We start from the raw sequence: 23,867 nt of genomic DNA, 5'->3' as shown, positions 1-23,867 counted from the left end.
GAATCACGCCTATATTTGAAATTGCGAATTTGCATGTAATCGGCCTCTTATGGCAACGTGACATTAGCCTAATCCAAAATATTTCCATATGTGGCTCTTTCCTCCTTTCGTTTCAACAAGTGGATTCAGAGAGAGAGAGCATATCAGCGTTATAAAGAGGACGCAACTGTGCACGTTTCAGACATCGCGTCTAGAACAGAACTGGACGAACCTGGTATTCGGTACCTAGAAAAGCTGGTACCGTAACATTTTTTTTTTTTAGTACCGACTTGGTACCGAAGTACCGAGTTTTTTGACAACACTACACTGTGCCAAACCTTTCATGGTTCTACTCTCCCATCCAGGATAAAAAGACACATACATATTGGAGCTTGGCCTCAAATAATCAGTATAAATTATGTAGCCTCTTACATTACTGATGACAGCCAGGTAGGAGATGAACTTTAGGATGTTCAGCCAGATGCCAATGTCTTGAGCTCTTTCCACAACGGGCCTGCGGTACTCGCACACAAACTTCTGGGCATCGAGACGCACCTCCACCCAGTTATTAATCAAGGCAAACAACGGAGCCAAAGGACAGGCTGCTACAAAGATGGTAATGAAGCCAAACTGCAGAACTGACAAGATAAAGAATTCCCAAATCAGCATTTCATCTGTGCTAAACTACAGTTGCCTCCAATTTAAAAGCTATTAAAATTGCAGTTTTTATTATGATGGTAATTTAGAGCGTCACAAATAATTTATTTTAAAGTACCCCATTATGCTTTTTCGGATATTACCTTGCATTTTAGTGTGTAATTTAGGCCTAGTTGTTTATAAGTGTAAAAGGCCTGCACAGTTTCAAGAAGTACAATAAATTAAGATATTGTCTAAGAAAGAGCCAATTATAAACTGCCTGAAATGATTCATCGGTAATTCCAGTCTCACTTCCTGCTCAAACCTACATTGGTTTGAAACTCATTTGCATAATACGTTGGTCTTCAGTGGCTGCTTGCAAACAATGTCTATATTGAGCCTCAAACGCTGTAGTTGTAGCTGAAACTGGAAGAGCTTGGTTTGTGTTTTTGACTTGTCGAGAAGACGCTGTTTTCTGCACTGCGAAAACAAATCCAATTTGCAACACTTCAAAAGAATGACGACTTGAATTGGCTCGAATTGATACCATCAATTGTAAATTGACGCCATCGCTACTGTTAGTATCACTGTATCAAGTGCATATTTAGATGACCGTTTCATTTCTCTCACGGTTGGCGGTAAGCGGCTGACCAATCACGACAAACTAGGCCATCTGACCAAGAGCAGAATAGACCAATCACAACAGACTGGGTCATCTGACCAATCAGAGCAGAGTAGACCAATCACGACAGACTGGGCCATGTGACCAATCAGAGCAGAGTAGACTAATCACGACAGACTTTTTACCTCTTGTAATCACAGTCACGTCCAAGTGATCTGAGGGCGTGAGTGTATCGTCTGCGCAAAAGCCGGAAAGCCGCGGAAGTGATCTCTCGTGTGTGTACGTCACTCATTGTTTACACAGAGATTTCAGAAGTGTTCAGATCACTTGGACGTGACTGTGGTGACAAGAGATAAAACGATATAAATACTGTTCGTTTTCTCACACAAACCGCTCGTTTCGTGTCTTAGGCCATCAGTGTGTACTTACACTTACGAGACATTAGATCATGTTTAATTTGGACTTCTCTGTGCATGCTCTTTGAGGTAGTGACCATAGACCTCCATTATATCACTGACAGACAAGAACGGTTTGACCTAAAAATATCAAAATTAAAAATACTGTGGAAACAAAGACACCTACATCTCGGATGCCCTTGAGGTAAGCTAAAACATACCAAAAATTAATTTCAAAGTGAACTATCCCTTTAAAGAGAGTGAATCCTTGATAGGACCATTTCGGACACTGTGAGAAAAGAGCTGATCCTGCAATGTATTATTTTTTGACCTGTGATGCATGTAAACCTTTTATAGGAGACTCCAAAATGAAATGATTAACCTTTAAAATAGCATAATTGGGGCACTTTAAGGAAAAAAAAAATAGAAACATCTCTAATCTCTAAATTATTCTCATAAAACATTTCATTATAATTTGATAGACACTACAATAAGAACAAAAGGTAAAACAAATCACAATTCTCAACAATACAGAGATTTACAATGCACAAACCAGTCTAAAGCGGTCATGGGAAGAGAATTTATTAATCTGGCAGGGGATTAATATAATAGTTGAACAGTCAGAGCCAATAATTCATTGACTGGATATCATCTGTGACCCTAAGAGGATGTCTTTAAAATCAGGATGTCCATTCACTGGACAAACCGTTTTTATAGAGATTTGACCTGATAAACAGATATAATAATATGTTTTTTAAGCACTAAATCAGCATATTAAATTGATTTATGAAGGATCATGTGACACTGAAGACTGAAATAATGATGCTGAAAAACTGGAGTTTTAATCACAGGAATAAATTACATTTTAAAATATATTAAATTAGGTCTCACCCATTTCTAGATACTCATCGAACAGCCCTTCACACACTAGCAGCTGATAGTTAGTTTCCCATGGATTGCTCTCTGGACTGGTGTGGGGTTCATCTATCACCTCCTGACTGGGAGCTGGCTTCAGCTTCCTCTTGTGCCACCAGGTCTTTAATTTACTGTTGGACAGAGAAGGAGAAAACTTAGGCCTACAATAAAATGCACTATAAAGAGCAAACAAAACGGAGATGCGTTGGAAACCTAAAAGACCTACGGCAAGACAAATTCCTGGATGTTGCTGATGACTTGTTTGCCTACCATGATGACTAACAGCTCTTGAGCAAGTTCAATGAGACATCCAGAGGAGCCACACTACATAAAAGATGGACACAAACAAGTCACACACGTATACTAATGACATATTCATATTCCGGATTCTGCAATTCATAATTGAGGGGAAAATATTGGGGAATTGTGTATTGTGGCTGGCAGTGTTCGTTTTAGTTTAAAGGAATACTTTAGGATTTAGGATTAAGCTTGGTTTTAGTAGAAAACCTGTAGTATTTTCAAATTATCGTGCTTTCCACCGTCATATCGCCCTGAGACGAGAGATTTATGTATTTTTTGTCTGGAAAAAAATCTTCCGATGACACAAAAATCGCCATTTTGCGTCATCAGAGGATTTTTTGTCCAGAGGCTAAAGACTCCCATCAGTAGTCGGGTCTGTCCTACCCTATCTCACGACCAATTCGTACAAATTCGTACGAGTGATTCAAAAGTGGCTAATTCGTACTAATTCATACGACCTCACTCGTACGAATTTGTACGATTTGTCTAAACCCACATGACGGTTATGTTTAGGGGCGGGGTCAGGGGTAGGTCATTCGTACGAATTCATACGAATTGGCTAATTCGTAAAATATGTACGATTTAGCGAAATCGTACTAATTCGTACGGGTGAGGTCGTACGAATTGTTACGAATTAGCCACCTCTTAAAAATCGTACGAATTCCCGTGAGATCGGGTTGGTCTGTCCCGCATGTTCTCAACCCACCCATAGAGGGTGGATCTCACTCACAGAATGAACACATGGGCCACGTTTACACAAAGCCGGGTTTTTAGCAAAACGAATATTTTCCCCCTCTCCGTTTTCAAAAATAACATCGCTCACACACCCGCATAAATACGCCGTCGAGAGCCATCATAACTATGCCAAACCTATTGGCGGCAGTGTAGGGGTTAAGGATAAAGCCATGCAAGCCAATCAGAATCCTCAGAATAGACAAGAGAGAACCTAAAACGCCGTTTCTCCCAGTTTACACGGCAACACATAACCAACGTTTTCAGAAATCTCCACTTTGCCCGGAGTTTTCTGTGTTAAAAATGTAAAATGTGTAAATGAGAGGGCAAAACGCAGAGAAATATCTGCGTTTTCCCATCGTGTAAACGGGGCCATAGTGTCGGCCATCTTTTTTTGGAAGCTAAGCTAGCAAATTCCCGCTCCTCCGTGAGAGATACGAGACTGGTGCGTCTCACAGGTGTCGCTCATAGGTAATCACGCCACCGGCCTTGCGCCGTTCTCCCGCGGCCCTCGCTCGTCCCGCTCGCCACAGTAAACACAATGAATGGCGACTGTAGAACGCAAAAGCTGAATCCCGGACATTTTGGGCGATCTCGAAAAACATTTTCGGGCAGACTCATCACGGAGACTCACTCGTAGCCTAGACTTGTTTTTTAACTACTGCGCTCTGTTACCGGTAGGCGTGGCCTCTTAGGTCAGCGAAGCAAGTGCATTCTGGGAGTTGTTGTCTTTCATCCACGTAAGCTAAAAATACATTTTCTGGCTTTTCTCAGTCTAGAAATCTCTTTCTTTTACATAAATGAAATTTCTTCTACATAAATGACCCATTTTAAATACACATTCATCTTTCCAGAGGTGAAGTATCCCTTTAAACAAACAATGGAAGATGTGACACTTTCCAACAGTGTAAACACGTACATCCTCATTTCGGATTCCTAGGAGTGTGTCATAATTTCCAGGGTATCCAACAAACCTGTAGAACAGATCAAACGTTAGATGAATATTGAATCTCCATACATATTCATTCATTCTAACGGCATACCCACCTTCCCTTGAAAAACGCAATGTAAACAGGAGATGAGTAGAAGTTGACAAACTGGAAGATGAAAACCTTGAGGATGAACGCGTCCTCGTATTTGGTCTGAGTGCGGTGCATTTCTAATAGAAGGAAGAGGATGATACTTTGCTGTGGCATAAAGAAATACCAAAATAATATGTGTAGATATGAAATAGCTTACCCCATCGTGTCAGAATTTGGGCCAGGTAAGTATAGAGCCGTGACAACAACAGAATAACCAGCAAATTTAGCATAGAACCAGTAAGGCTAGCTATCCTTCCAGCCTACAGGGGAGAAAAAGATTTCTTATATGCAAAGCATTATGTTTAAATGTGCTGCTATATGCGATTAAGCGATGGTTGGTTTACATCAGTGTCAATATTAGCACAAGGCATTTGCTTTTGACTCTAGCAAGTCCAAAGTATTGGTTGGCCAGTTTTTTCTTGGTTGTTTGTCAGGGTTATATTCTGTTTTGGTTAAGACAACAGTGTTTGAGGGCCTGAAAATGCAAGCTTTTAAAAACAGGTTTCAAAGTGAACGTTTTTGAAAATGATACTGTTATCATCTCCATTTAACCTACAAAAACGTGAATTTGTGAAAACAGTGACGTCATGCTCATGTGTACACTCTCAGAAAAAAAGGTACAAAAGCTGTCACTGGAGCTGTACCTTTTCAAAAGGTAAACTTTCGTCCATTTCAGGTGCTAATATGTACATTTTAGGTGCTAATAAGTACATTTTAGGTGTTAATATGTACATTTTGAGTGTTAATGTATACATTTTAGGTGCTGATATGTCCATTTTAGGTCCTAATATGTACATTTTAGGTGGTAATATGAACATTTTAGGTACTAACATGTACATTATTAAGCGTTAATATGTACATTTTAGGTGCTAAAATGTCCATTTCATGAGCTAATATCCCGGATAGCAAACTGACATTGAATCAACGTGGAAATATGACATCGAAACAACGTTGATCTGACATTGTTTTGCTCATCGAATTAACGTTGAACCAACGTCAGATGCGTCATTCTTTCAAAACTAACGGAAAATCAACTTGAAATCAACGCGTTGTTTCAACGTTATGAAAGCAAACCAATTTTCGATTTTCATTTAGCTTTGAAGAATGCCGCGTCTGACGTTGGTTCAACGTTAATTCGATGAGCAAAATCAACGTTGTTTCAATGTCATGAGAGACGTCGTTTCCACGTTGATTCAATGTCAGTTTGCTGTCTGGGATGTCCATTTTAGGTGCTAATATGTACATTTTAGGTGCTAATCTGTACATTTTGAGTGTTAATATGTACATTTTGAGTGTTAATATGTACATTTTAGGTGCTGATATGCCCATTTTAGGTCCTAATATGTACATTTTAGGTGGTAATATGTCCATTTTAGGTGCTAATATGTACATTTTAGGTGCTAATATGTCCATTTAATGAGCTGATATGTCCATTTTAGGAGGTAATATGTACATTTTAGGTGGTAATATGTACATTTTATGTGGTAATATGTACATTTCAGGAGCTAATATGTACATTTTAGGTACTGATATGTACATTTTAGGTGTTAATATGCACATTTCAGGTGCTAATATGTACATTTTAGGTGCTAATATATACCACTAATGTACCAATATGCAGCCTTTGGGTACAAAAGTGTACCTTTTGAAAAGGTACAGCCCCAGTGACAGCGTTTGTACCTTTTTTTCTGAGAGTGTATCGTGTTCAGTCTATAGGCGCATAGTGTTTCTTTCAAAGTGACATTGCCAACTACTGGCCTGGTATGAAGATTGCAGTGTTTTTAATCGTTTACACAGAACCGTGTGTATTGTTTTTGATTGTTTTGACAACGTTGTCGTCTGTATGCGAAAAAGGCAACAAAAAAAAAAGAAGAAGAAAACTAAACCAAAAAGTGGCTCTAGTTTCCTAGTGTGTGCTTGACGGTTACTTACTATAGCAACCTATTTCATTCAACTGCCCCTTGCTAATACACTCAATTAGGGTACGTGTTTTTTTTTTTTTTGTTGTTGTTTTTTTTAACGTTTTTTTTTAACATACAGATGACAGTGTTTTCAAAATGATCCCTGTTCACACAGATCCATGAAAATAACTAAAAAAAAACGCTGTACTATTCATCCCAGGCCTTTATAAAGGAACATTTCACATCTATTGACTGAACCCATAATATGCATGCGCATGATGTCAGATAACTGTATGCTTTTCAAAAACTTCCCAGTTTCAAAATGCTGTGTTTTCAGTCGCCTAAAACGCCATTGTCACGTAAATAAAACAACCAAAACGCATCAGTTCAGTTCTTTGTCCGGTCTTACATCTCTTATTGCATCTATGTTGCTGGTTCCTTTTGCTCCTTTTTGTTTTCTCCAATGTGTATTAGTTTGTTTTTGTAAATAAATATGTGTTGCTCTTGCTAGATCCTGCCTCAACCAACACACACTGACAGTATGTGAAAGTAAAAGGATCATTCCATTTTATGACTTATAAATTGGTCAAAAAAGCACTCAAGTTCAGCTAATCAGTTAATATTACTTTAAATTTGAACTTTTTCCTTTAACTGCAATGACCATGCAATTACGTGTCTGAAAACATTCAATTCAGTGAGAGTATAATCTTTCCATACTTTTGTGTACGGTGTACCCTTTGAAAGCTTTTGTACCTTTTGTTTCTGAGAGTGTACTTGATTTTCACAAGGGCTTGCTAATGTAAATGTATATGCAAATGTATCTGATCAAAGAGATTTTTCAAAGAGATCACTTGACAGTCTTTAATCGTTGTGAAAATAATAATGGTGTAGGTATCAAAGGGAATAGAAAGAACCTTACTGAAAAAATGAAGAAGGAATTATCAGATCTGTAGATAATGATGCTTAGGATGGACCGATACAGGATGATGCCGATTAGTAATATCAAAACGATGGAAATCTGCAAGCATAAAGAAGAAAATTCAACCACGATGATAATGATTTTAAAATTGTGTTGGGAAGATTTCTCAACAGATGTAAGATGAAAATCCACTAACCATTAGAATGACGACCATGTTGCCGGTCAGAGTACGACTCAGTCGTTGAGTCTCTGGAAAATAGGGCTCCTCAGTCCCAGTCACAGGATTACGAACCGTCATGGGTGCCAATGCTGTAAATTCTGGCCTTGGCCTCTCCTAATGTCAGAATGGAAATATTATGGAAAGCAATAGAGACAAAGCATTATATTGTTGTTATTCTAAGGTATCAAAGGTTTAGAAAGTGTGTAACCAACTTAATCACCTCTATATCTTCAAATTCGGAACAGTCCCATCGGTGGGAGAGTATGGAGCTTGTGCGCTTCCAGTACTCCAGGAAGGTGACGGCCCACAGAGACATGAATACACTGAAGAACACAGTTCCTCCATTGTCAAATAGTAAGCCTGCCTATCACAAATTTATGAACAAGTATTTTGAGAACAAAATGTGAAAGCTAGTTCACAGAGAACATGAAAATGCCATAAATGATTTAAAACCTAGGTGACCTTGTAGAAATGTCACCTTATAAGTATAGCAGATGCTGGAGAGGTTCCAGTGGCTGCAGATGTTGCATAATGGACACATTATAAAGGTGTCTCTACTGGAGCACAGCTCTTCTCTGCGGAATAGATATCAGCACAGACCACAGGGGTCAAGGGTCAGGATCAGTGCTGGGTCATCAACATTATGCAGTGATTGAGTCTGTGATAATACTTACGCAGGCACATCGGTGACCATCAGCCAGATACCAAACAGAAATATAATAAAACCCACTACTGCTGCTGGTAATAACCAGCCTGTGTAGAAACCTACAGAAGGACGGAGAGTTAGTCATAAACTGTGTTAATTTGGAGTTATTCTGTGTGCCAAAATCAACAACCTGATCAACTCTATGCGAAGGAGATGTGTTGCACGGGGTGACAAATGGTGGCCACAGCAGATCATTTTTATAATGACTTTTTTTTAAAAGTACAATAAATCGCGGATATGTGTGGCGGATGCTTGGTTTGAGTGAAAATAAAAGTTTAACATTATAAAAAAAATACTTATTTAATTGTATTTGTGTTCTATTTCACCTGCAATAACAATCTGGACTTTTATAAAGATCTGTTTGGTAAATAACTTTTAAATGCATTAATATGCAATATTATGAGGAGAGTCTCCACGTGAAAGACCCGTCACATTAAAGACTGCAGATCAACGTGCTTCTGCATTTCTCGTCAATACGGTAGGAAATTAAATTAAATTAAATTAAATGTGGAGGATTTTAACAGTGACAAGATGATTGAAAGGTCAGTTTACTGTGACAGGATGCGTCAGAGAGCAAGCGTTAAAGGCGCAATTGAATGATGTGATAGTTTGTCCCAAAGCTTGTTTACTTTTTGCTACACGCTCAAAAGTGTAGCAAATGCAACATTTAATAATATACCTAAAATGTATTTAAGGGGGGCCGAAGGCCAATTTAGCTCAAAGGGAAATGATTCATTGATTTGCAATGAATCTATGGAACCGAGTCACTGAACCGAGCAAATGACTCGCTTAGAGTTCATTTGAACGGGCCGTAATTATAACCAAATCTATAGTGAAACACTATGTCTTAGCAAGGTAACTTTCGATCGAACAGTACAAGACATTAAATGTGCAAACACGACACAAGAAGATTTATCTTTTCAAATATATGGAAGACTTTATTAGCTATTCTAAACACAAAACTAGGTCTAAACCTAATCACGCACACACACACATTCATGCAGTCGCGAAAGGGAAAGAGTGAGTGGGAAAGAGTGAGTTGGAAAGAGTGAGAGAAAGTTTTAACTTTCTATATGCACGTAAGACATAACCTGAAAGGACCACCAAGCATTAATTTGAACCTTCATTTCTTAGAGAGGTTATTCAATTAACATTAAAGCACCAGTTCAGTTAGAGCCTGGAGTACTTGCGCTTTGTAGTGGCTGAGGGAATTCCCTTTGTCTGCGTCGCGTCGAAGGGGGGGTTTCCCGGCCGGGTCCGTTGCGTGGTTTGTTGTCTTTGAAGTGCAGGGATGGAAGTTTCGCCGCTGGTCACGTGTGATTAGCAAGCGAATGAGAGTCTTTTCCAGTTCGAAGCGCGTTGCAAACTTAACTTTGAAACGAGACTTTTACGAAAAAGGAAATAAAGGAAAGAAATGAAAGTAAGACGAGTCGGATGGCTTGACTGAGCTGAATTGTAACCCTGATCTTGATGGGTTATTCGTCTGCGGGTCGAATTTGGTCTAGTCGATGTAGAAGCATGCGGACATGTTCTTTGTTTCAGAGATAAGCACGAACAGAACACTCTCTTGCTGGTTTTAGAGAGAGGCACTAACTTAACAGTTACAGAACTGAACGAACTGAACTAAAATCTGACAAAAATCACAAAAATCTCAAAAATCTGAACATGAGGTCCTTTGTTCGGATCTTTAACTTAAACTCTAGTCCAACCTCCAAGAAACTTCAGGCCAATGGGTAATGGCATGATCTCAGGAGGTGGATCTACTTCTTGCTTTATCATAATTTATGCATGGTCTGTGAGCTGGTCTCCAGCACTTAGCAGAGACAAAAGACCATCGTTTTAACCTTATGATAATTATAATCATAAAACAAAACCTTTTACGCAGATTTCAATCAAGCCATCTTTTGAATTACGAGGATACGGTTCGTTTAAGAGTAAACGAGGCATTCACACTTCTAATGGTTGTATAACAATTACAAGAGTTAATAGTTAACAACAATTACATGGTTATTATGTGATCTAAGCATAATAACACATGAAGTGTAGGAACAACAACAATTATGATTGGTTATAGGTCCAAGAATTGTTCTGTGGTGAGTTTATATGATTTTATGTGTGAGATCTCCGATCTCAACCGCAAGGTTACTGCGAGTTCAACTCGTAAGGGGGACGAGGAGATGTGTTCTGTGGAACATCTCTGTCGGGGGATCAAAGGGGTCTTGGTTGTGAGCCTCTCGTTCAACCATTTTGGAGCCGATTTGTCTTAGTAAAACCATTAACATATTGACACGTTTCTTCCTGTGGCATTCTGTTGCTATCTGCAGGACCATAAAAGTCTTCGGAGGGGGGGTTTATTGTCCCCCCAAAGCAAACCCTCGGTGCCGTTCTGTGACTCTGGAATGTGGGCTCCAGAACTTGGAGTGTTGAAGCCATGTGAATTAATCCCATGAGAGATTAATTTGATTAAGTTGTGTTTGATTCGCCTTGATTCCCTACAAAAGTATCTACATTTTCTTCACAAAAAAGATAGATAGATAGATAGATAGATAGATAGATAGATAGATAGATAGATAGATAGATAGATAGATAGATAGATAGTTCAGTCATACCCAACCATGCAAAGTAGAGTGCTATCTTCTCGCCAAAGTAATCGCGAATGTGATCCAGAGGTTGGTACTTTCTCCAGCAAGCCCAGCGAGCCCAGTAGTGATGCAGAATCTGCCTCATGTTGAGAGACTGTGGATCTACTGGAGTCCTCGGGATCTCAAATGGACCCTAATGAGAAGAATACAAATCATTGCCAGTTCAAAATCAACATTAAATTGTGTTATATATCACCCCATCTTGCTTACGTAATGTGACATCTTTCCATTAACTGGATAGTGAAAAGTGGGAATTATATGGAAACATTATGATAATTCATGTCATGGAGGGGTTCAATAATAAGACGTTGCTCAGTGTCAGACAAAAAAGTAAAGTTATTATATGTAGAGCAAGTTTTTTTGCTTTTGAGGAAAGATTATGAAGATGAAAATTTTTTGTGGAATGGTGCAAAACATTTCGGGTTACTTGACTGTAACCCTGTTCCCTGAAAAAGCGGGACCGTGTGAGCCAGGAGTGGCTTGAACATCCAAACTATAAAATCATATAAATGTGTGCAGAGAAAGAAATTGCCCACGCACCTCATAGGCAAGGGCAATAGCATCCCTCGTCCAATGTGAAACTGTCTGTTTTGTGGCAGCCGCCCCCCTGTTATGGCCCCCTTGACAAACAAATAGTTGTTCTATGTAGGTCTGGAGAGCATGGATTGGATATAGTCTGTGAAGCTTCTGCTGGTCCTACGTTGTGAATGGCGGAGGGCAGAATGCCTCAAGAATGATCGGATGTATGGTTGAGAAAGGGACCTTAGGCAAGTAGTCAGGAAGTGGATACAAGATTGTTTTCACCATTCCTGGGGCAAAGTCCTGGTGCAGGATGGTGAGACTGACAGAGCCGGCAAATCCCGATTATTTTAAAGAATGATAGCTATAAGGAAAACCCATCTTAAAAGTCAGAAATTTATCAGAAGCAGACTCTAGAGGTTTAAAGGGGGTCTTAACCAAACCATTCAGGACTATAGCTAAGACCCATGAAGGGATCTTTGTTCTAACGGGAGGCCGCCTCTGTCACGTGCAGATAAATCAGGATGCGTGGATGCAATTGCAGGTGAAAGGTGAAAGACCATAACAAAAACAGTCCAGGTGGGAGGTGTAGCGGTGGATGATCAGGGGGAGGGATGGGGGGCCAGGTCCATGGCCAGAAACAGAAACAGGGGGTGATGATTTAGCTGGGGACCAGGGTGAAACAGAGAGTCCATTGGACTGCCAGGACGAAACAGAGAGTCCATCGGGCGGCCAGGGCGGCAAAGAGCCCTCGGGCAGCCAGGGCGGAGCAGACCTTTTGGGTGGCCAGGGCAGAGAAGACCACTCGGGCGGCCAGGGCAGAGAAGACCACTCAGGCGGTCAGGGCGGTGAAGACCTCTCGGGCAGCCAGGGCAGTGAAGACCCCTCGGGCGGCCAGGGCAGTGAAGCCCTCTCAGGACAAGACACCGGCTTGAGAACAGACACCGGCCCAGGAACAGACACAGTCACAAACACAGACACAAACACTGGGTCTGGAACCGACATGAGCCCCAGCTCAGGAACAGGCACTGGCTCTACCTCCGGCTCTGGAACAGGCACTGGCTCTGCCTCCAGCTCTGGAACAGGCACTGGCTCTGCCTCCAGCTCAGGAACAGGCACTGGCTCTGCCTCCGGCTCTGTAACAGGCACTGGCTCTGCCTTCGGCTCTGGAACAGGCACTGGCTCTGCCTCCGGCTCTGTAACAGGCACTGGCTCTGCCTTCGGCTCTGGAACAGGCACTGGCTCTGCCTTCGGCTCTGGAACAGGCACTGGCTCTGCCTCCGGCTCTGGAACAGGCACTGGCTCTGCCTCCGGCTCTGTAACAGGCACTGGCTCTGCCTACAGCTCTGGAACAGGCACTGGCTCTGCCTCCGGCTCTGGAACAGGCACTGGCTCTGCCTCCGGCTCTGGAACAGGCACTGGCTCTGCCTTCAGCTCTGGAACAGGCACTGGCTCTGCCTCCGGCTCTGTAACAGGCACTGGCTCTGCCTTCGGCTCTGGAACAGGCACTGGCTCTGCCTCCGGCTCTGTAACAGGCACTGGCTCTGCCTCCGGCTCTGGAACAGGCACTGACTCTGCCTCCGGCTCAGGAACAGGCACTGGCTCTGCCTCCGGCTCTGGAACAAGCACTGGCTCTGCCTCCGGCTCTGGAACAAGCACTGGCTCTGCCTCCGGCTCTGGAACAGGCACTGGCTCTGCCTTCGGCTCTGGAACAGGCACTGGCTCTGCCTCCGGCTCTGGAACAGGCACTGGCTCTGCCTCCGGCTCTGTAACAGGCACTGGCTCTGCCTTCGGCTCTGGAACAGGCACTGGCTCTACCTCCGGCTCTAGAACAGGCACTGGCTCTGCCTCCGGCTCTGGAACAGGCACTGGCTCTGCCTCCGGCTCTGGAACAGGCACTGGCTCTGCCTCCGGCTCTGGAACAGGCACTGGCTCTGCCTTCGGCTCTGGAACAGGCACTGGCTCTGCCTCCGGCTCTGGAACAGGCACTGGCTCTGCCTCCGGCTCTGTAACAGGCACTGGCTCTGCCTTCGGCTCTGGAACAGGCACTGGCTCTACCTCCGGCTCTAGAACAGGCACTGGCTCTGCCTCCGGCTCTGGAACAGGCACTGGCTCTGCCTCCGGCTCTGTAACAGGCACTGGCTCTGCCTACAGCTCTGGAACAGGCACTGGCTCTACCTCCGGCTCTGTAACATGCACTGGCTCTGCCTTCGGCTCTGGAACAGGCACTGGCTCTGCCTCCGGCTCTGTAACATGCACTGGCTCTGCCTCCGGCTCAGGAACAGGCACTGGCTCTGCCTACAGCTCTGGAACAGGCACTGGCTCTGCCTCCGGCTCAGGAACAGGCACTGGCTCTGCCTCCGGCTCTGGAACAAGCACTGGCTCTGCCTCCGGCTCTGGAACAGGCACTGGCTCTGCCTTCGGCTCTGGAACAGGCACTGGCTCTGCCTCCGGCTCAGGAACAGGCACTGGCTCTGCCTCCGGCTCAGGAACAAGCACTGGCTCTGCCTCCGGCTCTGGAACAAGCACTTGCTCTACCTCCGGCTCTGTAACATGCACTGGCTCTGCCTTCGGCTCTGGAACAGGCACTGGCTCTGCCTCCGGCTCTGTAACATGCACTGGCTCTGCCTCCGGCTCAGGAACAGGCACTGGCTCTGCCTACAGCTCTGGAACAGGCACTGGCTCTGCCTCCGGCTCAGGAACAGGCACTGGCTCTGCCTCCGGCTCTGGAACAAGCACTGGCTCTGCCTCCGGCTCTGGAACAGGCACTGGCTCTGCCTTCGGCTCTGGAACAGGCACTGGCTCTGCCTCCGGCTCAGGAACAGGCACTGGCTCTGCCTCCGGCTCAGGAACAAGCACTGGCTCTGCCTCCGGCTCTGGAACAAGCACTTGCTCTGCCTCCGGCTCTGGAACAAGCACTGGCTCTGCCTCCGGCTCTGTAACAGGCACTGGCTCTGCCTCCGGCTCTGGAACGGGCATTGGCTCTGCCTCCGGCTCTGGAACAGGTACTGGGTTCAGCTCCGAAACACCGGACACCGGCCTCTCCAACATCCGAGCCAGCCGCTCCAGATAGTCCCAGCTCAGGAAGGCAGACGGGACTTGAGCAGTCTCTCGCTGGGCAGACGGGACGTGAGCAGTCTCTCACGTCTGTCACTAAACAGATAACGAGATAGGCGGGGCTGACAACTAGAAAGAGCACATGGCCAGGAATACACAGAAGCCATTTGCTCACATGAAACTAGACTAAACATAAACACGAGATAAACCAGACACTGTGACAGCCTCAGCCTCCTGGCTCCATGAACGAAGTGGGAGAGCAGAGGATGTTTCTCAAGTGGCACCATCAATCAAGGTATGGCCACATTAACCCTGAGAGTGGTGTGGCATGTGCCTCATAATAATTTTTCATAATACTGTAATTTTCACAAAATAGTGGAAGGAGCCCTAGCACTGGTGGAAGGAGCTATCAGCTGAAAGCCAATGATCTCTAAAACTTCAGGTGAAAGCCCATGTCTCTCATTTGCTCAGTACCCTTCAGGAGTCAAACATGAAGCACGGGCCAGGGATGAAATATTGTCCCCTGAGCTTGAGACAGAAGGTCCCTTCTCTGCGGTATCGCCCAGAGCGCGCCATCGAGAAGAGACATTATCTCCGAGAACCATATTCTGTTCGGCCAAACGCGGCACTATCAGTAAGAGGCAAGACACTTGTTGGTGAACTCTAGGAGCAGAGCAACTGGATGAAACGCAAACAGGTGCATTCTGGACCATTTATGCACCATCGCATAGAGGGACTAGGTGAATAGGAGATAAGTAGAGGGGACATTGCGCTGTCTGTTAGGAGGTAAAGAGGTCCACCTCTGCATCGTGAAATTTTGACCAAATTTGTTTGTGTGGAGTTTTCATTCCCCTGTTGGTATTTTCTGCGAGCGCAGAACGGCGATTAAGAAACTCCCGTTTTGTTGTCCATCCACACTACAGGACATGGCAGCCTCTCAGCTGGTTTCCCCCATGAACTAGTTAACTCGTCATGGAGGTCTTCAAAGTTGAGGAGACACTGTTGCTCTCGTCCCTCTCCCTGGCCACCAGACAGAAACCTATCTTCCCAGTTTAGATCATTTGGGGGTCTCTTGTTCACGTGGCCAGTACAGCTGTAACGAGTGTGTAGCATTTTAACTGTAAATAACTCACAATGCTCACACTAGACTCGCTCTAATGCAAGACACGCACACACCACGGTATTGTATGAAGACCTGCCGATGCACCTGTGACACATCTAATTATAGTCACTATCTGAGGCTATAAAAGTTCAAAGTCAATTCCATTGACGTGTTCCACACATATTCACAGCTGGTCAAGCACAAAAACGTTCCCCATAGTGCTTAAATCAAGCGCAGCATTGAGTGTAGCTTTTGAAAGGGAAACTGCCTTAAGAACATAACTAAAGTCAGATTTAAATTTTTTGTCGACTTTAGGTATCACTACATGCATATGTAAACAATAAGATATATATGCAGAAAAGGGATGTGTTTGTTAAGGCAATGTATCATCAGGCATAATGTAGGATACGCTTACTGTACCTCATGCAAAGGAAAAGCAGCAGTGAGAACATTCTCACTAACCAGCCTGCCGACTCCAACCTCCCCCCTCTTCAACGCTCCGTATGGAGTCCTGGCCAATATCTCATATAGCTTCAGAACAGGGACAGATAAATTGCAGAAAACAAGCAGATCAGTTACTGTATGAGAAACTTGGTGGAAAGAAAGTGCATTAAGTTTTTTTTTTTTTTTTACATTTTCTACATGTAAGGAAATGTACTAATACATGTAGTTTTAATATCATGTCAGTGCTTTTATATTCTATATAAAGGTGGTATTCCCTCATGGTAGCATCCATTATAACTTCAAATAATTAGGATACAACTTATTTGTGAAATAAATAAAATGTTCCCTCCAAGGGTGTTTCAACAATGACTTTGGAAACTGAAAATGTTTTACACAATGCAATGCACAGCAACATATGTCAGTATAAAGCCCAACATGTGTCACATTAATTAGCCAAACAAACAAACAAACAAACAAACAAAAAAATCCTCAGTGCACTTTTCATTTTCAAGAACAAGCTCTCAAAACTCACTATCTGGTGCCTCTGTGTTGTCTTGAAAAAAGTGTCCTTATTTTCATGTCCAAGAAACCTAAAAGCAGCATTAAAAAAAAATTATTACACAGTAAATATACTGTAAATACGATTATATACATTTTGTTTAGATCACCCTAACTTCAAAAATGTATTATTATATTATATTATATTATATTATATTAGTTGATTTTAAGTATGTGAGTAAATACAGTATATGGGTCAGACAGTCTATTTGACACAGCAAGATCTTTGCATAAGTGTGTATTGGGAGTGTGTGATGTGTTTGTATTTAAGGAGGTGCTGAATCTACATGCAAACACTAAAGTATATTAACTGTCACATGTTACATGACAGGCTCAGATCCTCTTTGTACACAGGGTTTGAATGTTTACAGTTCACTATTTTTTTAACTCACTTCCTTCCATCACAAACCACCAACTGCATGGCTTTCCATAAGAAGTAATGCAATTAGTTGCAGTAACACATTATTTAGTAACTTTCCTCAACGCTGCTGTGCTGACGATCCTGTTCAGAAGAAAACCAAAGAGTAATATTTTGTCCCTTTTTGGATCAGAATAGATTGGTACCTCTCTAGTTTATTGCTGCGGAACTGGCAGGTATAGTAGTCCGGTGGAAGATTGGGCACATCTTGTGCCATTATGTTTGGGATGTGCAGTTTTTTTAGGATGTTCTCAGACCAGTTTGCTATTGGAATTGTCACAACCTGAAATCACCCAAAAGAGAAGAACAGTTGAGATATATTGAGTATTTGTACAATTTAGTTTTCAATATAAAAAGATTAGGTATGCCTTACCTGTAATGGAACTCGAAGGATGATCTCCTCAGCATAATAACACAGAACATTCCAGGGTGCGCTCAGAAGAACATAAGTAGTCTTTGTTTTTCCCTGCACGACCTCTTTCTGAGACACATTCACAGTTGGAGAAAGACATTACTTTAGAAAGCGTACTCTAATGTGTTTATATTCAGTACAACATGTAGGAAATATATCAGTGTTTTTGATCCATATGATATAAATAATTGATGTCCAATGTTGTTTCAAGAGTGCTGAATCTTTGCCTTGTTTGTATGCATTGCAAAAACCCGCCGATCACAATCATGGATTCTCCACATCACATTTACATTATAAGAAAACAATAACAGCACATCATTTTGCATTGTCCTTGTTAAATGTCACAAGACGTCACCACAGTAATGACTATAAAATATACCTGCAACTAACCCCGCAAACCCTATCGCATTATCCGTCTGACAAAATAGTGATCTGGCATTGGTTGAGCACAGAAAGTATCTGGATGGGTGTCCAAGAGCTTAAGTAGGATAATAGTTTTGTGACTTATAAAAATAGCATAGACGTAAGTGGCTATGCCCATTAACTGAGGTATGAGACCAGTAGGGGATGGTGACAACATTTTTAGTATGAAGGGAAGCATAGAGGAAAAGTGACTAATAGGAATTGTAGGATTACAAATTTAAGAATCTGTTTAAGATCGGCTGATCTTGTGTCCTTTCAGAACATAACATGAAAAACTGTTAAGCATGAGATTCCTGCCAGTCCTGTTCTCTCTATTAGAAGTTAAATGAATCAGATTGCTGAGACTCTTTGTCTTCAATGGCTCTTGGACCCCCTTGCTCAGTCGTTAAATAGTTAGGCTGATTGGATTATCATCAATCTATTTGAATGAGACTGTTATGCTGATGAGATCAGGACTGGGGGAATGGGCTGACTCCTGTACTTCATTTACATGCCACCACTATGTAATCCCGCCCCCTTGAAATGTATATCAACTACAATGTAAACTGCTTTAGTTATGGTGCGTTCTATTATACCCAACGAACCGACTCCGACCTCGGATTTGACATCACGGCCACACTTCAAGCGTTCTATTATGTTTTGCGTGTCCGAATCGGAGAAAGCTGCTGTCATGGTAGCACTGGCCGAGTACCAGGCATTTACATTTAAAAAAAATATATATATATTATGACTACACCTTATCAAAACGCAGCCATTTGAACTTGAAAATGTTCACTTTATTTAATGTTTTTCATGTTAATCTTCTGTTAGCAACGCTAGCAACGTTAGTAATTGCACTCACAACAACCGAATCCCATACCCACAGGGGATGCAGTAATACGAGTGATTATAATAATCGTCATTTAAAATACCAAAGCTGTTCAAAAACAATGAAAACAATTCATTCTTACAAGTCACTGGGCACGGCCATCTTGAATTCCGAAACGGATTTCTTGCTTTGTGTCCTCACGGTTGTCCGACGTCCGAGAGGAGAAATCCGAGGGGGGCGTGTTGCTAGGCAAAATCTGTCGTCCGATTTGGATCTCCGAGATGGATGAATAATAGAACGCACCATAAGACTTGATGACTGCAGCTACCGGCAGCTTGTGTTCTTAATAAAGAATCCTGTTGAAGATACAACCAAGTCTGCTGGTCTTCACTTCTGAGTTTCCAACAGAATGCAATGCTAGGCCAGAATTGTCGAATTGTGATACTTTGGCTTGTGAATTTATTCATTGGTTTGAAAAAATTGGACATAAAAAATTGTGTTCCTGAGCCTAAGCTAGAAGTTGGGAACCGGTATCTGTGTGATGGTAGGGGCTGGTTAGTTGAAAAAAAGGAGATTATTTTGAGAATGCAATGATGGGCTAGTATTTTTGAACCGGGACCTTTTGGTGTTTTTGGTTTGAACACATTCAAAAATTTTGTATTCCTGGGCAAGGGTTTAGGAAGAACTGGGCAAAGACATAAGGGAGGGGCATTGGACAAGAGGTAGGGAAGGGGGGACAATAGATGGGTTAGGAGTGATTGCTTCCTTTGTGGATGAATTTTGGTAAGTGCAATGTTAGTTAAGGGGTGCAATTACTCTTAGGGGGAAGGCCTTGGCAGAAGCATAATTCTTAGCATCTGCCAGTCCTAGGTGTCATGAACGCAGGATCTACTTGGGTGACTCAGGATACCTGGCGGCATTAGCAAAGAGAGGCGTCGATAACTCAGGGAGCTTGGAAGGGGCCAGCTTCACTGTTAGCCAGGGAGGTACTGGCAGTGCAGGGGCCAGCATCTTCGGAACGGTCTCTGTGGCCATGTCTGGGAGAGCAGGCGGACAACCCCCTATTTAGATAAACCAAATTTTCTTGGGAGGGGCTATGGCTGCCCAAACACACAATAGCCATAGCCAAGATGGCCAGCACTGCACTCTCTGGGCTTAGCTCTGGGGCTGGAATGGACTCTGTGGCTGGAGTTGACTCTGTGACTGGAGAGAAATCTGGAGCGGACTCTCTGAAGCGAGCTCACAGGCTGCAGCTGACCCAGGAGCGGACTCAGGGTCTGGAGCCGACATTGGAGTGGACTCAGGGGCTGGAGCTGACACTGGAGCGGACCCAGGATCTGGAACTTAGTTCTGACCCTCTCTGGGCTTAGCGCTGGGGCTGGAGCAGAGTCAGGGGCTGGAATGGACTCTGTGGCTGGAGTGAAATCTGGAGCGGAGCTGACACAGGAGTGGACTTAGGGGCTGGAGGTGACACAGGAGCGGATTCAGGGGCTGGAGCCGACAGGAGTGGACTCAGGGGCTGGAGCTGACACAAGAGCAGACTCGGGGGCTGGAGCTGACACAGGAGTGAACTCGGAGGCTGGAGCCGACATAGAAGCGGTCTCAGGGGCTGGAGCCGACACAGGAGGGGACTCGGGCTGGAGCCGACACAGGGGCAGACTTGGGCTGGAGCTGACATAGGAGTGGAGCTGACACAGGAGTGGACTCAGGAGCAGGAACCGTGACTCTGGAAACTCAGACAAGTAAGAATGAGAACGTGAGGGCGGTTGTTGAACTTCGATCGTCTGCCTTGGAAAGGCTGCGTGTACCACCAGGCCAAGCCTTCTGAGCCTACGAAGCACCCCCTGCACCATTGACAGAGACGGAGGTTGAAACAGTTCCAGCACTCTTACTGCTGTGAGAGACGGGCCACGTGGGTGAGCCCATGAAGGTCATACCACGGCCCCCTGAGTAGAGTACAGTGGTAAAGAAAGGAAAACATAAGCAGCCAAGCATCGTGACGCAGCCTAATGCAGCTGTGCAACCCCGTCTAAGAAGGGAGCAGCGGAAGATCGAATGATCGGCACTGGAATGATCGGCACTAAAAACCGAGAGTAATATCCCCATGGTCAAAACCAAATTGGTAAGTGTTTTTGCCGCTAGGTTTTCCCCTGAGCTGGACGCTGATACTTTATGCGCTTGTTTGTCTGGGAAAATAGGCAAATCTATGACTTGTAAGAAAATAGCGTCCACTAGCAACTGATTTGGTTTGTTTCAAGTGGTAGCGGAGTGTAAAAAAGTAGTCGAACTGTGTGATACGCAACTCTCGCCTGCGGGGATTTATATGCGCCGGTACTACGAGGCTCGCAAGCCGAGAGAGCTGATGTTACACCTGGGCCTGCGGTTATCGAAGCGATCCGCGAGGAAAGTGCTTGTGATTTTATTCAATAGACAAAGAATCTTGCAATTGGATCATACAATGTTCGAGGATTATGTGTTGGGCACGACAAAGCCAACAAAGCTTGGCGCCTTGTTGTAAATAAGCTTTTAGAAACTCACAATATTTTGTGTGTGCAGGAGACTTTCTTATCAAGACAGGACATAGAAAAGCTGAACTTCACACAAAGACTTCTATGGGGCAGGGGAATCTACCACAGACTGTAATACGAGGATAATCCGTGGCAGAATTCCTGGAGGTGTTGCGGTGTTGTGGCGAAAAAAGCATGACCATCTGATTAAAGTGATCAGGCTGAACGTGGCTTGAATTCTGCTGTGAGGATAAAAAGTTAACAATGTTGAACATATATACACCATATATATACTCCGATAATGAATTTGAGTACCTCAATAGGTTGACCTATAATATGGCTTATGTACAAGACAATACTTCTAGCAGCATCTTTATTGTGGGGGATTTCAATGAGGATCTCTCAGATAACAGGTCCTTGTTTGCTATTAATTTAAAGAATTTCTGCTCCAAAAATAAGCCAGTGAAGCAATTTTACCTAATGACAGCTAAACTTACATCAGTGCACCACCTCCTGGTTAGATCATTATGTACCAGTGATGCTCTTGATTCTGTATCAACAATAAATTTGCTATTTCGGATCATGTGCCCTTCTTGTTATGTGGATATCAGATGAACCCAAACGCAGACAGTATGCTAACACACAAGGTTTATTATGACAGAAAACAGGGGTAACAAAAACCCACGAGGGGGCAAAACAGAGACAATACAAACGAGGGATAACTAAACTAGATAACACTTGACTAAAAACTAGATTATTAACAAACAGCAAATACAAGACGTTCTTCTGAGACAGGGTACTCACAGGTAGACAAGGGGATTATAAAGGGAGAAACTAATGAGGGGAACAGGTGACACAGACTAGGTAATAATGACAGGATGAGGATAACAAGGGGGCGGGGTATTAAACGAGACAACACAAGCACATGGCCCAAACAGGCCATGCGCTTGCACACAAAACATGGTTCTGCCATGATCCTGCCACAAGACTAGAAAAAATCAATTACATGGTGGCAGAATCATGACAGAACCCCCACCTTAAGGGGCGGCTTCCAGACGCTCCTCAAGGGGACATTAAACATGGGACATGACAGACTGTGACAAAGACACAAACCAACAATACATGACAAAAACTAACAAAGGCATACAAGAGAAAACAATAACAGGGTTGGGGTGGAACAATAAAAACAATAAACATGGCAGAGGAGGTGGAGGAATCACAAAGTTCACAGGGGGTGGTCCAGGGTGGATGGGAGTGCTGGGGGTCTTAGGTCCGCAAGATGAGGGCTGGAAATGATGAATCTGGGCAGGCTTGGAGAGGAACACAAGAGGAGGGGACTTGGGCGAAACAGTACAGGGTTTCGAGGCAACAGGGGAAACAGTCCGGGGACTAGTGGCGACAGGGACAAACAGGGAAACAGTCCGGGGGCTAGTGGAGACAGGGGCGACTGGGAAAACAGACTGGGGTACTGCATTAGTAGCAGCAGCATCAGACTCAGAGGACACAGAGGGTGGAGAAACGGGACTCCTGACAGGGGACATAGCAGGCGAAAGGGCAGGACTGGCTGCCGCACTCTCAGCGGCAGATACGGGTGCAATGCTCACAGGGACACGATCGGGTACAGTGCTCACAGGGACAGGATCAGGTGCGGCTCTCACAGTGGTAGGCTTGGGAATAGAGCTCACAGACACAGTGGGCTCAGGACAAGACATGACGGGCACATCGAGGATCTTGACAAGCTTGGCAAGGTAGTCAGCTAGAGTCTCGGCAGCAACAATGATAGGCATCCTCTTACGAGCAGACTCCCTTGCAGGACTGCTTCTGCAGCTTGATCAGCCGCAGCTCTCACAGAGGCAGAATCTGTAACCGGGCAACCAGCTGCTGACTCAGGAACAGCAATGGCAGTAGCGGGCTCTGGGACAGCTCTTTCTGGAGCGGGCTCTGGCACGGCGCCTGCTGGAGCGGGCTCAGGAGGAGACAGAGATAGAGGACAAGAGGCTCCCTTCCTCCTCTTCTTCTTCCTGGGTCGCGGAGCAGAGGACAAAGCCGGGCTAGTGACCAGTTGAGGAAGCACAGCAGGGACTGCCCTCTCAACGGAAGAGGACTCCGAAGCAGAGTCCCTCGTTTACCATGGAGACTTGCGGGTGCAGATGATGCCTCAGGAGTTGAAGTGGATTGATCCTGGTTCCCCTGCGTAACAACGGCTAAAACGTGACCCTCCGGGATCACTGGCAGCCTGGCAGGTGGTGATGAGGTGGTGGAAGCCGGCGACCCCCTCTGAGACAAGCAGTCCTCCATATCTTGTAAAGGGCGGTGGACACGTCTCTCCCGTTCAGCCAAGGGAGGGGGAATGAGGTAGCGATTGAGGAGGCAATCAGGCAAGAAAAACCTCTTCTCATCGCGACCTAAGCGTATTCGCTCAAGGACCTCCCTCCCTGAGGAGGGAAAGGAAGCCTGCCCTGCTTCATATTAGAGATAGTCTTCAGCCACCAATGTTGAAGATCATCCGACTGGTGATCAATAGAAAAAAAGCATACAGTTTGCTGGGTTCAGTTTTGGCCGGTTCATTC

At 44.1% G+C, this 23,867-nt stretch overlaps 1 protein-coding gene and 1 pseudogene across 1 annotated transcript in view; one reads left to right on the top strand and one right to left on the bottom strand.

Moving 5' to 3' along the window:
* ano7 (anoctamin 7) overlaps nucleotides 1–23,867 on the bottom strand; it is a 36,837-nt gene that overhangs the window by 4,888 nt on the left and 8,082 nt on the right. The window contains exons 5-20 of the mRNA XM_039660047.2: nucleotides 17,521–17,628; nucleotides 17,294–17,430; nucleotides 16,704–16,761; nucleotides 16,148–16,258; nucleotides 11,017–11,182; nucleotides 8,376–8,466; nucleotides 8,180–8,276; nucleotides 7,922–8,065; nucleotides 7,678–7,815; nucleotides 7,482–7,580; nucleotides 4,819–4,921; nucleotides 4,627–4,738; nucleotides 4,499–4,553; nucleotides 2,774–2,871; nucleotides 2,524–2,678; nucleotides 412–617 (exon numbers count right to left, since the gene is read on the bottom strand). Of these exons, the coding sequence (XP_039515981.2) occupies nucleotides 412–617; nucleotides 2,524–2,678; nucleotides 2,774–2,871; nucleotides 4,499–4,553; nucleotides 4,627–4,738; nucleotides 4,819–4,921; nucleotides 7,482–7,580; nucleotides 7,678–7,815; nucleotides 7,922–8,065; nucleotides 8,180–8,276; nucleotides 8,376–8,466; nucleotides 11,017–11,182; nucleotides 16,148–16,258; nucleotides 16,704–16,761; nucleotides 17,294–17,430; nucleotides 17,521–17,628 (1,878 nt within the window). The remainder of the gene's footprint in view (nucleotides 1–411; nucleotides 618–2,523; nucleotides 2,679–2,773; nucleotides 2,872–4,498; nucleotides 4,554–4,626; nucleotides 4,739–4,818; nucleotides 4,922–7,481; nucleotides 7,581–7,677; nucleotides 7,816–7,921; nucleotides 8,066–8,179; nucleotides 8,277–8,375; nucleotides 8,467–11,016; nucleotides 11,183–16,147; nucleotides 16,259–16,703; nucleotides 16,762–17,293; nucleotides 17,431–17,520; nucleotides 17,629–23,867) is intronic.
* LOC148973310 (uncharacterized) lies at nucleotides 12,183–14,741 on the top strand (annotated as a pseudogene).

This window comes from Pimephales promelas, chromosome 16 (genome assembly GCF_988280905.1).
Source record: "Pimephales promelas chromosome 16, fPimPro1.hap1.1, whole genome shotgun sequence".
Classification (NCBI taxonomy): Eukaryota; Metazoa; Chordata; class Actinopteri; order Cypriniformes; family Leuciscidae; genus Pimephales; species Pimephales promelas.
This window is presented reverse-complemented; position numbering and strand designations above follow the sequence as displayed.